The 15,721-nt window shown below is 34.5% G+C and overlaps 1 protein-coding gene across 1 annotated transcript in view; it reads left to right on the plus strand.

The window, feature by feature from the left end:
- LOC148939440 (urocanate hydratase-like) overlaps positions 1-15,721 on the plus strand; it is a 136,594-nt gene that overhangs the window by 21,690 nt on the left and 99,183 nt on the right. Inside the window, exons 6-8 of the mRNA XM_089107248.1 lie at positions 3,025-3,091; positions 4,487-4,630; positions 8,182-8,292. Coding sequence (XP_088963374.1) covers positions 3,025-3,091; positions 4,487-4,630; positions 8,182-8,292 — 322 coding nt within the window. The remainder of the gene's footprint in view (positions 1-3,024; positions 3,092-4,486; positions 4,631-8,181; positions 8,293-15,721) is intronic.

A 15,721-nucleotide genomic window follows, 5' to 3' on the forward strand; every position in this document is an offset into this window, starting at 1 on the left:
GTAAATTTTCATTTCTGGGGAAAGTTTCTTAATGAGACAGAAAATAAGACAGATTAGAAGGACAGGAACCTGCGTGCCCTTCATATTTAACATCAGTGCCATCTACAATAGTTATATTTTCTGTCTCAGCTAAAATCTGCTAGCAAATAAAGAGTATAGCAAATAAAGAGAATGCTTATTTTTATAATATTTACCTTTTCAAGCAAATAAAAAATATACTATAGGTGGATTTTCCTTTTCGGGGAAGTTTTTTAATCACCAGTGTGTAATCAAAAGTATCTAATCAAAAATAATTCAAATTAGAAGGACAGGAACCCACGTCCTCCCCTACTGCCTTTGATTACTCTCTTCGAAGAAACAATGAATGGAATTAGTTTATATATGGGAGGGTGTTTTCTATAGTTAGGGAAGTCTTTCGATCAGGTAAAGTTTTTCGGCAACCCTCGTATTGTTCGAGTGAAAATTAGAACCTTTGCTCCCCCCTCCCCCAGCATACTCCCTCCTTGCTAAGCTATCGACGGTAACTAACTTTACCATTGAAAAATCGTTTCGCCCAATGACAGGATACATAAGCTTTTTTACTATTGTCTTTATATTTATAGTATTCATGTATATATATATGAACTGTAAGAGTATTTTTTTCAAAACCGCATTGCCTTTTTATGACGATTAAATAAAAAAAACAATTTTTTTAACTGAAAGTAAGGAGCGACATTAAAACTTAAAACGTACAGAAAGTATTCTGTATATGAGAAGGGCTGTCCCCTCCTCAACGCCTCACTCTTTACGCTAAAGTTTTTTATTGTTAAAAAAAAAATTGAGTTGTGAGAAAGTCAAACTTTAGCGTAAAGAGCAAGGCGCTGAGGAGGGGACAGCCCCTTTCATATACGAAATAATTTCTGTTCGTCTTAAGTTTTAATGTCGCTCCTTACTTTCATGTTAAAAAAACTTGTTTTTTTTATTTAATTTTTGAACGTTTTTAATTAATGCAGGTTTTGATTTTGACTCACCGTACATGAATAATTAAAACAAAATTTGCATATTAATTTTCCTTTTATTTGGTTAAATGGCTTTCTCGAAACTTGTTGAATTTTATTTACGAACGTTTTTATTAGTAATAAATATACGCAACTTACAAATTAACTACGTATCGAACATCTATATTCATATATTTTTAATACGTATATTAGGGGGTTTGCCCCCCAGTCAATACATTGCACTTTACGCTAAAGTTCGAATTTTGTCCCAATTCTTTAATAATGACCCCGTAGTCAAAAAGGCCGTTAATTAGAATAAATAGCTCTTATAAAAGTACTAAAAAATGTTTGGCTTAAAGAGTGAAGTATTGACTAGGGGGTGAAACCAATCATATTGCTAATATTTTCTGTTCGTTTTTAGTTTTGATGTTGCTCCTTACTTTCAGTTGAAAAACTTGTTTTTTTTATATTTAATTTATGATTTTTTTTAAATAATGCTGGGGAATCCAGCGCCCCCTTCATAGAAATGTCCCTTCCCCCATGAAAACTTCCTTCATGGAAAGATCCTCCCAAATAACCCCCGACCCACCCCCACCCCCCACTACCAGGGAAAATTCCCCCTGAAAACGTCTGTATACTTCCCAATAACCAATGCTACATGTTAACATTGGGTAAAGTTCATAACTTTCAGCCCTCCCCCCGGGGGCTTCGGGGGATTAATTCATCCTAAAAGACATAGTTATCACATTTTCAACCATACTAAACGAAATGGTTATTTCAAAATTTTGATCAGGTGACTGGGAAAAAAAGAGCGTGGGAGGGGGCCTAGTTGCCCTCCATTTTTTTGGTCACTTAAAAAGGGCGCTAGAAATTTTAATTTCCGCTCCAATGAGCCCTCTTACAACATTCTAGGACCACTGGGTCAATACGATTACCCCTAGGAAAAAGGAAAAAAAAACAAATAAACACGCATCCGTGATCTTTCTTCTGGCAAAAAAGGTAAAATTCCACATTTTTGTAGATAGGAGCTTGAAACCTCTACAGTCGGGTTCTCTAATACGCTGAATATGATGGTGTGATTTTCATTAAAGTTCTATAACTTTTAGGGGGTCTTTTCCCCTTTTTTCGTAAATAAGCCAAATTTTATCAGGCGCGTAACTTTTGATGGGTAAGATTAAACTTGATGAAACTTATAAATTAGAAATCAAAATAAAAGGCTGATTCTTTTGATGTATCTATTGGTATCAAAATTCCGTTTTTTAGACTTTCGGTTACCATTGAGCCGGGTCGCTCCTTACTTACAGTTCGTTACCACAAACTGTTTGAAATAGATAAACGTTCAAATGAGGATAAGGAAAAAAAACAACATAATTCAAGGTAATACGTGGAAAATACGTAGTATATATGAGGTGATGTGACCAATCAGTTAAATAAGCATAAATTCAAAAACATTCCTTTTGCAATTAGAAGACGATGAACATTTTGCCACCATCATTGAAAATTCAACTTACATTTAGGCAACATTAAAGAAGAAAATTTACAACTCCAGACTTTCGATTAATCCTGTTTTTTGAACTCTCCCAGACAAATCTAATGAATAAGCCGGAAGTTATTATTTTATTCTTTATAAATACGTTAGTTTTAATTTTAATACTTTAATATTTCTCTGATGGCAATCGCTGTGTGTGTGGTCGAAATATCCCAACTTCTGTATCTGTGTTCACTGTTTAACAAATGATCTTATCCCCATTTGAACGTTTATTTGCTTGTATGAGAGTCAGCTCTGCTGAGGCTAAAGATCAAGATGATTCAATTATACGGGAACCTTTAAAGTCAACACCTCTTCTTATTAAGTTGTCAATACAGTTTTAAACTGAAGCATTTAGTTGGTCCAGCTCAACTCAGACAAAAACAAGTAATATCGTATAAAAAAATTTGGGAAGAAATAGCGTATTTCAGAAAGCTAGGAAGTGCTGTTGATTCAATTAAAATAGCCATAAACATTTGCAGAGCAAGTTCAATTTGTTAAAACTTGTCACTCTTTCAGGTATGGACAAATGACAGCAGGGAGCTACTGTTACATTGGCCCACAAGGAATAGTTCATGGGACTACGGTATATTACCTCTTCATAGATAATCATTTACTGCACTTTCTTATAAGCGAAATACCTAATAATTAGCCAAAGAGCCTCGAGGCTTTAGGCAGAACAAGCAAAAAAACGCATGCTCTCTTGTGAGCATCTGAAAACCAACTGACTCTCATCTTTTTGTAAAAGTTTCCGTAAAAATACACGTCCTACATTATCACATCATATGTCAAGAGTGGCTGACAAATGTTTGAATACACATACTACTTATCCTAGGAAAATTTTCCCTAGAGTGCACCCCAAATTTCAGCATATGGACCATTTCAAATAATATTATGTCAGCAAGAGAATTGAGCTCAAAGCAAAACAAAGAACTGAAAAGGAAAGAAATAAATAAAGGAAAGGAATTATGTTAAGTGCGTTACTTATTGTTCTGAATAAAGGATGTCATAGCTCAGAAGATAAATTTTTCCCTGTATAATTGATCAAAAGATATAAAACACTATTCAGAGTTTTCAACTGTAAGGAAAAAAAAACATTAGAAATTTTCCAATATACTTTACCCATTGAGCATTTTTTTTTATTCTTATGAAATCTAAGGATTGTTTCTAAAAACAAGGTTTTACACACTGTCTGTTTTCCAAGTGTAACAAATTTTGGTATTGAATCAATTTTGAGAATGCAAACCACAATTTTCTTAGCTCATGAATAACAGCTAAATTTCTCTTTTTTAAATGAAATGCGGCACCGTTTAGCTACAATGGAAAGAGCACGGAGATTAAAATCATCTCTTTATAACTGAAATTGTGGGTTGTTTGTTTTGAAAAAGAGGAGTGGTTTTAACTGGAATGGCATGGGATGACTATAAAATTAAAATTTAAAATTAAAATCACTGACTTTGGGGAGTTTTTAACTATTTCTTTACAAGGTTTTTACATACAAATCTTCCAATCTGCTTAAAATCAAATTGTCAGTTGCTTAAGATCTGCTTTACTGCTTAAAATACAATCTGCATGTCTACCAATCTGCTTAAAATCAAATTGTCAGTTGCTTAAGATCTGCTTTACTGCTTAAATTACAATCTGCATGTCTACCAATCTGCTTAAGATCCAATTTTCAGTTGCTTAAGATATGCTTTATTGCTTAAATTACAATCTGCATGTCTACCAATCTGCTTAAAATCAAATTGCCAGTTGCTTAAGATCTACTTTACTGCTTAAATTACAATCTGCATGTCTACCAATCTGCTTGAAATCAAATTGTCAGTTGCTTAAGATCTACTTTACTGCTTAAAATACAATCTGCATGTCTACCAATCTGCTTAGAATCAAATTTTTTGTGAAATTTTAAAAATCTATTGTTTTGGAAAGGATAGATTTATGTTACTTCACGTTACTTAAAATGACATTACATCTGTTTTAGTTGACTGTCTTAAATGCTGGAAGAAGGTACTTGAAACTGGACAGTTTGAAGGGCAAAGCGTTTCTCACATCCGGGCTTGGAGGAATGAGTGGAGCGCAAGCAAAAGCAGCAACAATCTGTGGGTGTGTTGGTATCGTCGCTGAGGTGTGTTTGCGTTTTTTTTTTTTCATCCAAGTCTTTCAACGAAAAACTACTTAGAAGGAGGACTAGCCGAACAGAAAACTACTTAGAAGGAGGACTAGCTGAACAGATAAACTAATTTTCCTCAATCGATACGACTTTAAACGAGATATGGTTTTTACGATCCTATGCGTATTTTTGTTATGTTCCTTTAGTCATGTCTAAGCTCTTGAGGTGTCAATTGATCCTGATGGTTTTAGTTGAAGTTTACTTGAACTTTTAATTGAAATTCAAATGAAATTATAAAAGAAGTTTTAAATTAAAGTTTACTAGATCAAATGACACTCATAGAAAAGTTATGTTTAAAGCTCAATATTTCTTGAATATTTCAACCTTAAACTTGTAATCTAAACTTTGTTTTGTAATCTAAACTTTAATTGAAGATAGAATAATTTTAAAACAAAATAAATAGCTTGGTTTTGTTAATAGAAAATTAACTCGTGTCGCTTTTTCTCCCTTAAAATATACAATGTTATTATAACACGATCATAGTGGATTAACGCTGTCATATATGTTAAATAGCCTTTTTTTACGGAGAATATCTGATTTGTCAACTAAAAATCATTCAACAACCAGGAGCAATTTTAAATTTTTACGCACCAAATGCAAACCTGTGTGATCAAACAGTTCGTGGTAACGAACTGTAAGTAAGGAGCGACCCAGCTCAATGGTAACCGAAACTCTAAAAAACGGAATTTTGATACCAATAGATACATCAAAAGAATCAGATTTTAATTATGATTTCAAATGTATAAGTTTTATCGAGTTTAAGCTTACCTAACAAAAGTTACACGCCTTAGAAAATTTGGCTGATTTTCGAAAAAAGGAAGAAAGACCCCCTAAAAGTTATAGAACCTTAATGAAAATCACACCATCATATTCAGCGTATCAGAGAACCCTACTTTAGAGGTTTCAAGCTCCTATCTACAAAAATGTGGAATTTTCCATTTTTTGCCAGAAGAAAGATCACGGATGCGTGTTTATTTGTTTTTTTGTTTGTTTTTTTTTTCTTTTTCCCAGGGGTGATCGTATCGACTCAGTGGTCCTAGAATATCGTGGGAGGGCTCATTGGATCGGAAACTAAAAGTTCTAGTACCCTTTTTAAGTGACCAAAAGAAATGGAGGATAACTAGGCCCCCTCCCATGCTCATTGGTTTCCCAAAGTCACCCGATCAAAATTTTGAGACAACCATTTCGTTCAACATGGTCGAAAATTTTATAGTTATGTCTTTTAGTATTATTTAATACCCCGAAGCCCTCAGGAGGAGGGCTGAAAGTTATAAAGTTTACCCAATGTTAACATATAGTATTGGTTATTGGGACCCGGCTCAATGGTAACCGAAACTCTAGAAAACGGTATTTTGATGCAAATAGATACATCAAAAGAATTGGATGTTAATGCTGATTTAAAATATATAAATTTCATCAAGTTTAATCCTACTCATCAAAAGTTACGCGCCTGAGGAAATCTGGCTGATTTTCGAAAAAAGAGGGAAAGACCCCCTAAAAGATATAGAACCTTAATAAAAATCACACCATCATATTCCGCATATCAGAGAACCCTACTGTAGAGGTCTCAAGCTCATATCTATAAAAATGTGGAATTTTGCATTTTTTGCCAGAAGAAAGATCACGGATGCGTGTTTATTTATTTTTTTTTTTCCCCATGGGTGATTGTATCTAACCAATAGTCCTATAATATCGTGGGAGGGCTCATTGGAATGGAAATTAAAAGTTCTAGTGCCCTTTTTAAGTGACCAAAAAAATGGAGGGCAGCTAGGCCCCCTCCCACGCTCATTGTTTTCCCAAAGTCACCTGATCAAAATTTGTAGATAGCCATTTTGTTCAGCATGTTCGAAAATATTATAAGTATGTCTTTTAGGATGACTTAAACCCCCGAAGTTCTCGGGAGGAGGGCTGAAAGTTATGAACTTTACCCAATGTTAACATATAGTATTGGTTATTGGGAAGTATACAGTACAGACGTTTTCAGGGGAGATTATTCCTGGTAGTGAGGGGGGGGTCGGCAGGGACGCACGCAGGGAGGGGGGCCTCTGGGCCCGGGCCCCTCCAAATCTCACGATTTTTTCATTTTCCCATAATTTTCTGATTTTTCTCACAGAACAATGGGTTTGAAGGATTTGCCCCCCCCCCCCCCCCGAAACAAATTACTGCATACGTGCCTGGGGTCGGGGGTTATGTAGGAGGATCTTTCCATGAAGGAAGTTTTCATGGGGGAAGGGACATTGCTATGAAGGGGACGCCGGACTTCCCAGCATTATTTAAGAAAACATCAGAAATTAAATATAAAAAAACAAGTTTTTCAACTGCAACAGCAGCAACATCGAAACTTTAAACGAACAGAAAATATTACATATACGATTGGGTTCACCCCCTAGTCAATACCTCACTCTTTAAGCCAGAGATTTTTTAGTACTTTCATAAGAGCTATTTATTCTAATTAACGGCCTTTGTGATTAAGCGGTCATTTTTAAAGAATTGGAAGAAAATTCGAACTTTCGTTTATAGAGCAAGGTATTGACTAAGGGGCGAACCCCCTAATATACGTTTTAAAAATATATGAATATAGAAGTTCGTTACGTAAGTTAATTCGTAAGTTACATATATTTATTACTAGTAAGAACGTTCGTAAATAAAATAAAGCAATGTTCGAGAAAGCAATTTAACAGAATAAAAGTAAATTAATATGAATTTTTTTTATATTATTCAAGTACTGTGAGCCAATATCAAAACCTGAATTAATTCAAAAACGTTCAAAAACTAAATAAAAAAAGCAAGTTTTTTTTAACTGAAAGTAAGGATCATCAGTAAAAATTAAAACGAACATAAATTATTCCGTATATGTAAGGGGCTTTCCCCTCCTCAACGCCTCGCTCTTTAACCTAAAGTTTTTATTGTTTTAAAAAATAAAGTTGTGAGACAGAGTCAAACTTTAGCGTAAAGAGCGAGGCGTTGAGGAGGGAAAGCCCCTTTCATATACGGAATAATTTCTGTTCGTTTTAAGTTTTAATGTCACTCCTTACTTTCAGTTAAAAAAACTTGTTTTTTTTTATTTAATACACCTACAAAGCCAGTGCGGAACAACTATAAGCTGATACGGCGTTTAGCGCCATCTAAAAATATTATTCCAGGACATCTTTTTTAGAAGGGCAGAGGGTAATGATTGGTTGTTTAAGAACTTACTTAGTGTTCTTATAATACGGTAACAGTTTTATATATTCCCTTCATCCCCTGGGAAGACCCTTGAATATATTTCTTCCCCTAAATGAAAACTAAAATGGTATCTCTGTTTCCATCTCTTTCTTTCGCTTAATCCATACTTTCAAACTTTAGCTTTTAAGTTTTGAGTAGTCAATGGCCAAATGTATGCAAAGTCTGCAGTACATCGTTTTATTGCTCAGAATACCGTAAAAATATTAGCAATGGTGAAATATTTTTTTTTGTGAAATTAGCCCGTTAGTAATGTATATTCAATAAATGGGATTTGTTTTCAGGTTAGTTATGATGCTTTGAAAAAACGATTTGATCAAGGATGGTTGTTAGAAATAACCGACGACTTGGACAAGCTAATGAAGCGAATTCGGGAAGCAAAATCAAAGCAAGAGGTATAGCTTTTTCTTAGTTAGTGCCATGACGCAAAAGTCTTGAATATCAAAATCACTAAATATGTACCATATTTATAAGTTTTGTCTAGGATCAAAACAGATTACGCAAGTTTCAGCCTTTAAGTTAAGCGCACCACATCTTTTATTAGTCTTGCTGTACCGATCGCTGATATTTGAAAAACTACTAAATATCCATTTTTTTTTTCACTTAAAAACCCAAAAATTACGTTATTTTAATCTAGCCTTGTAACTAGAGACTGCGATTACTAAAACATTGTTATTTGTGTTTAGATTTGGGATGCATAAGGTTTCTAAGAAAAGTTTTAGAGACAATCTATTCATCAGACACTTCTTAGGATATTGATGCGCTGTTTATATAGTTCAACAAAACTCAACTTCCTTATATGAATAAAAATGACGAGTGAGTTTTTTTCTCTGATCATTGAACTGATTATGAAATTGTTTTAGGATTTCCCCACCACTTCATCCCCTGGGAAGACCCTTGAATATATTTCTTCCCCTAAATGAAAACTAAAATGGTATCTCTGTTTCCATCTCTTTCTTTCGCTTAATCCATACTTTCAAACTTTAAAGTTGTTGGATGAAAATCTTAATATTTTTTAAACGTAATACGGTTGTTTTAGGCTTTTTAAATCTGTGCTATTGAACTATCTAGGAAGGCTTCTTTAATGAGAGATTTTACTTAAACATTAAACAAGTAAGTTGCCCCCTCCTTAAAACCTCGGTCTTTGCGCTAAAGATTTTTCATACTTTTAAAAAAGCTTCTTATTGTTCTGATTGAACGAACCCTGTGTTTTAGGAGTCGTTCTCAAAGAATTGAGACAAAATTCGAACTTTAACGTAAAGAACGAGGTGTCGAGGGGGGGACAACCCCCCTCATATACGTAATAATTTCTGTTCGTTTTAAGTTTTAATGTTGCTCCTTACTTTCGATTAAAAAAAACTCGTTTTTTATTTAATTTCTCATCGTTTTTTAAATAATATCTGAAAATCTGGCTCCACCTCCACGAAAAAATCCCTCCTCCCCTTACTACGAGCCTTGCCTTGGGGCCTGGCCCCCCACAGAATCCCAAAAATTTTTTTTAATTTATCGGAACTTCTTATTTAAATTATCCAATAATTTGTTTTATGATTGTCATCCCAAAATTTTGCAGAATCCTGAAAAACTAGCGCTTCACTGAAAAGACAAAACCCACCAAAAAATATAAGAAAAATAGGATGCTCTCTTAGGAGTAAAAAAGTCTTTAATTAGTCTGCAGAAAATAATTCTACTAACCATGATATTGATGACTGACTTTTAAAGTCAGTCCATCTCTCACCTTCGTCTCATTTGTATGTTTTTCTGCTACCTTCTCTTCACTGTACATGTATTCTTAAGCTATTAAATAAAGACCATATACCGACATTAATGCTATTGACTATCTCTGAGAACTTACGTAAACCGTTACATCAGCCGATATAAAAGGCATGTAAACAAAGAGTTTTACAGAGTGGTGGCTAGTGGTGAAAACTAGTGGAGGAAATATACCTAGTGGAAACCTCCAAGTGACATTTGAGCGACCTAGTACTTGCTACGACATCTTACGGTAAATACTGGAAACCTATTGAAGATTTATTTTGCCCTCTACCAAAATTGCTTCTTATATTGAGGTGCAAATACTGCGAAAGACTCATTAATAGGACATGGAAAGGTCAAGAACAATTAAACTTTCTTCTATTCAAAGCATCTTCTTGAGAGACAATTTCTTGTTAACTGAACATTTTGAACAATAGTGAAATATTTTGTTCGTTTTAACATTGATTTGCATATCGGGGCTGCTGTGTGCACACCTCGTATAATCAATTTTTACCGAAAATGACTTTTTATATGCGTCTGATGCAGTTTTTCATGCTGCGTCGTCTGTTGACAACGAAACAATTCCATCTCTAATACTCACATGGCAAAATAAGAAAAAAACACCTTATAATATCTCTGATAATCTTATTTCAGAGATATAAATTACACCTCGTAATAACTCGTTATATCTCTGATAATATCTCGTATATCTCTGATATATGTATAAAAATAAATTCTGAGTCATGTGAAATTATTTGGTATTTTTACCTAAACAAATTGCACCATCAAATCAGTTTTTATCGTCTCCTGAAGAATGTCATTTATTCATTATACGAGATGTGTTCGCAGCAGCCGCGATATTCAATTTTAGTTGTACTCGTTTTAAGATTTATTTATTTATATTAAGATTCATTTATATTAGTACAAATATAAAGACAACTATAAAAAATTCGGAATTTAATTCGAAAAGCCTTTTCCTGATGTCTAATTTCTAACAGAGTTGGCCATGTATAAGTCAACGAGAGCTTCTTCATGGGGGCTTGTGGGACTAAAGTTAGTCGTGAGAACGGTTTTGTTCCCAGACCGGTCGAACAGCCAATAGCTAGGACTTCCGATTCTAGTGAGTTTGGGTCCAAGTGTATACTTTTAAAGTCAATCCATCTCTTACCTTCGTCTCAGTTATATGTTTTCCTGCTACCTTCTCTTCACTGTACGTGTATTCTTAAGTTTTTAAATAAAGACCATATACCAACGGTAATGCTATTGACTATCTTTGAGAACTTATGTAAACCGTTACATCAGCCGATATAAAAGGCATATAAACAAAGAGTTTTACAGAGTGGCGGCTAGTGGTTAAAAGTAGTGGAGGAAATATAACTAGTGGAAACCTCCAAGTGACATTTGAGCGACCTAGTACTTGCGACGACATCTTACGGTAAATACTGGCAACCTATTGAAGATTTATTTCGCCCGCTACCAGAATTGCTTCTTATATTGAGGTGCAAATAGTGCAAAAGACTCATTAATAGGACTTCGAAAAGTCAAGAACAATTAAACTTTCTTCTACTCAAAGCACCTTCTTGAGAGACAATTTCTTGTTAACCGAACATTTCGAACAATAGTGAAATATTTTTGTTCGTTTTAAGGTTGATTTGCATATCGGGGCTGCTGCGTGCACACGTCGTATAATCAATTTTTACCGAAAATGACTTTTTATATGCGTCCGATGCAGTTTTTCATGCTGCGTCGTCTGTTGACAACGAAACAATTCCATCTCTAATACTAACATGGCAAAATAAGAAAAAAACACCTTATAATATCTCTGATAATCTTATTTCAGAGATATAAATTACACCTCGTAATAACTCGTTATATCTCTGATAATATCTCGTATATCTCTGATATATGTATAAAAATAAATTCTGAGTCATGTGAAATTATTTGGTATTTTTACCTAAACAAATTGCACCATCAAATCAGTTTTTATCGTCTCCTGAAGAATGTCATTTATTCATTATACGAGATGTGCTCGCAGCAGCCGCGATATTCAATTTTAGTTGTACTCGTTTTAAGATTTATTTATTTATATTAAGATTCATTTATATTAGTACAAATATAAAGACAACTATAAAAAATTTGGAATATAAATTCGAAAAGCCTTTTCCTGATGTCTAATTTCTAACAGAGTTGGTCATGTATAAGTCAACGAGAGCTTCCTCAGGGGGCTTGTGGGACTAAAGTTAGTCATGAGAAGGGTTTCGTTCCCAGACCGGTCGAACAGCCAATAGCTAGGACTTCCGATTTTAGTGAGTTTGGGTCCAAGTGTATACTTTTAAAGTCAATCCACCTCTCACCTTCGTCTCAGTTGTATGTTTTCCTGCTTCCTTCTCTTCACTGTACGGATATTCTTAAGTTTTTAAATAAAGACCATATACCGACGGTAATGCAATTGACTATCTTTGAGAACTTATGTAAACCGTTACATCAGCCGATATAAAAGGCATATAAACAAAGAGTTTTACAGAGTGGCGGCTAGTGGTTAAAACTAGTGGAGGAAATATACCTAGTGGAAACATCCAAGTGACATTTGAGTGAGCTAGTACTTGCGACGACATCTTACACTAAATACTGGCAACCTATTGAAGATTTATTTCGCCAGCTACCAGAATTGCTTCTTATATTGAGGTGCAAATACTGCAAAAGGCTCATTAATAAGACATCGAAAGGTCAAGAACAATTAAACTTTTTTCTATTCAAAGCATCTTCTTGAGAGACAATTTCTTGTTAACTGAACATTTTGACCTAGGCTGTTACGCAATGCCTACTATGGATTTCCTCGCGATAGCGTCTACCTTCACAATAACAGCGTAGACTAGAAATATTCCCAGAAATCGTAAGGGAGAAGATATCAATTTCACATTTTTTATGCGTTTTTAAAGTTACTTTTGTACCCCTCCCCTCCCCCAAAAAACATTTACTGGAAAATACCCTTTCGTTGCCTTTTGGCTGGGAAACTTTTCCAATGAGGGAGGGGGGGATTACCGGAATGATTTTAAAAATAATCAGAAATTAAAGTCTTTTTCAAATAAAAGTACGTTAAGAAAAAAATTTCACCCAAGATAATCCGCAAGAAATTTTCCGAGTGGAATTTTCAGCTAGAATGGAATTGTCTTGGAGGAATTTCCCTGGAGAGGGGTGGGTTTTTTTAAGTGAAAACAACTTTCCATGGTGGAATTTTTCATAAAGGGCGGAGCCGAAATTTCCGATGTTATTTAAAAGCGATCAGAAATTAAATAAAAAAATTTCTTTAACTGAAAGTAAGGAGCAACATCAAAACTTAAACGGACAGAAATTATTACGTATATGAAAGGGGTTGTCCCCTCCTCAAGACCTTGCTCTCTATGCTAAAGTTTTGACTTTTTGTCCTAATTCCTTAAGAACGACTCCTGAAAAGCAATGGCCGTTTAATAAGAATAATAAGCTTTTTTTAAAATTTCCAATCACCTGCTATGAAAGAGTGTTGGAGGGTGCAGAGTCGGGAGAGAAGATAGTGCCTGAAAGCAACATGAGAGAGCCGGATTTTCTGGCATAATCTGATTAACAAACAGAAATTGAAACTTAAGAAAATAAGTTTTTTCAACTTAAAGTACAGAACAAAACTGAAAAGGACAAAAATGAGTTCGTATATGAGTGGGGCTGAACCCTCCTAAATCCCGTGCTCATTAAAGTAACGTTTCTATAACTTTGAGTAAGCTTTTTATCATATTAGAACAACCCTAATGTTTATGAAGTCTTTCTTTAAAAATTGAGAAAAAGTCAAACTTTAGCGTAGAGAGGAGCTTAAGAAAGGGAAGCCTCCTTATATATAGAAATTTTTTTTTATTTAAAGTTTTAATAAAGGTCCTTACTTTTAGTTGAAAAACTTGTTTTTTTCTATTTAATTTCATAAAATGGTTATTGTATTGAAATAAACGACACATCATTAACACAGGATTCTGATTAATGGACAGATTTTCTGGCTTTCGTCTAGTTTGTAGGGCGTTTTTAGGCTGAAAAATTTCTTGCTAACCAACGTACTTAGTGGGGATTTCCATCTAGTAGAAGCATAGAATTTATAGGCATGGATATATAATGAGTCTGAGGTAATAGGTTTGAGACTGCCTATACAGGATTTCGACTCTTGTTGATAGAAGAGCATCGCCAAGTGCTGAAAACGAGGTTGTGACAGAGAAAAGGCCCAGCATTGCGCAAAGCCTCCCATCATACGGAAGGTCCTAGGGACTTATTGCTGTCCAGTTCTAAGCCGGCTTAAGCGCTTCGCTGTAGACTTGAGAAAATATGTTGGTCCCCGTCCTGCATTGGTATCCGGGACCATTGCTTTTCCTGAGGCCAAAATAATTTTAGTGATTTAAAGGACATGAAAATTGGAACTTTGAATGTTTTGACGTTACAAAACAACTATCGTATCGACATTTTGACCGACGAATTGAGACGATTCGAACTGGACTTATTAGGAGTTTCGGAAACTCATATCCCAGGGGTAGGAAGCATGAAATTAGGTGATATAGAATTTGTTTACTCTGGCAGGAAGGATGGGATACATAGACAGGGAGTAGGGCTCATGATTAATAAGGAAGCTGCTAAATCTTGTTTAGGCTGGAAAGGTATTAATAATATGAATATAATCGCTCATTTTATGACTAAAAAGTTCAGGGTATCAGTTGTAGTAGTATAAGCCCCTGTAGAGCTGACTGACGGAAATACTAGTGATTCAGATGAATTTTACTTACAGTTACACAAGGAAATAACAAATACGGTGTTTGGTCATAAAATGGCCCGTAAGTTAGCATGGTTTTCAAGTGATGGAAAGACAGCAAACCTTATTATTATGTTATTGTAAACCGAAGACTGGTAGGATCAATGCAAGATACTAGGGCATCTAAGAGTCTTGTTATTGATTTTAATCTGAAGACAGAGAAACCTCCCAATAATTCTACTGTTACGTTTAAAACGTCTATTTTCAATTATTTTGTCAATGAACTTAATTGGGTAATTATTACAAAACAAAATATCCCTCAAATATAACAACTCCGAATCCAAGCGAAAAAGAAGCTGACATAAAGAAAATACAAACATGCAATGACTTCATTTTGAAATCAAGCAGAATAAACGATATTAGGTATCAAACACGAGTTTTATAAAGCCTAGGCTTATCACCTTGACCAATGTCCACTGTCTATCCTTTATGATGATTCTATGGTTTATGTAAGTTCATTTTGTTTGTTCTTGAATTTGAAAGAATCGTTTAATTCCATGGTCGCTTTTGCTCCAGATAAAGACCAATATCTGTTTTATAAGATACTTTTGCCAAAAGTAGTCACTACTTTTTGATTTATCTTATCACTGTTGGTGATATTTAACTATAAAATTTCGTATCAAAGGCTCAAGTGTATTGTTAATGCAGTTTCTTTAGGACTTTCGTTGGAAATGTTGCACTTGGTCTTAATAGTCTGGTATAGGGATTTGAATGATTTTTTGTTTTATTTGGTGATACTACAATTTCATTCTTTTTATACTTTAGTAAGTGGTATATCAGTGGCTGTAAATCGTAGACGCTCTACTGTTTTTATGACGTTGCTTCCTCCCTACTTCTTGTATCTTCTTACTTTTGTATATAATTTCCAAATGATTTTATGCTGGATTGAATAATTAACCCTCGTTATAGTGAAATGAAATTCATATCCCAGGGGTAGGAAGCATGAAATTAGGTGATATAGAATTTGTTTACTCAGGCAGGAAGGGTGGGGTACATAGACAGGGAGTAGGGCTCATGATGAATAAGGAAGCTGCTAAGTCTTGTTTAGGCTAGAAAAGTATTAATAATATGAATACTAATCGCTCATTTTATGACTAAAAAGTTCAGGGTATCAGTTATAGTAGTATACGCCCCTGTAGAGCCGACTGACGGAAATACTAGTGATTCAGATGAATTTTACTTACAGTTACAGAAGGAAATAACAAATACGGTGTTTGGTTATAAAATAGCCCGCAAGTTAACATGGTATTCAAGTG

The sequence above is a fragment of the Artemia sp. Qi Xiang Cuo genome, chromosome 21 (genome assembly GCF_049724085.1).
Source record: "Artemia sp. Qi Xiang Cuo chromosome 21, ASM4972408v1, whole genome shotgun sequence".
Taxonomy (NCBI): Eukaryota; Metazoa; Arthropoda; class Branchiopoda; order Anostraca; family Artemiidae; genus Artemia; species Artemia sp. Qi Xiang Cuo.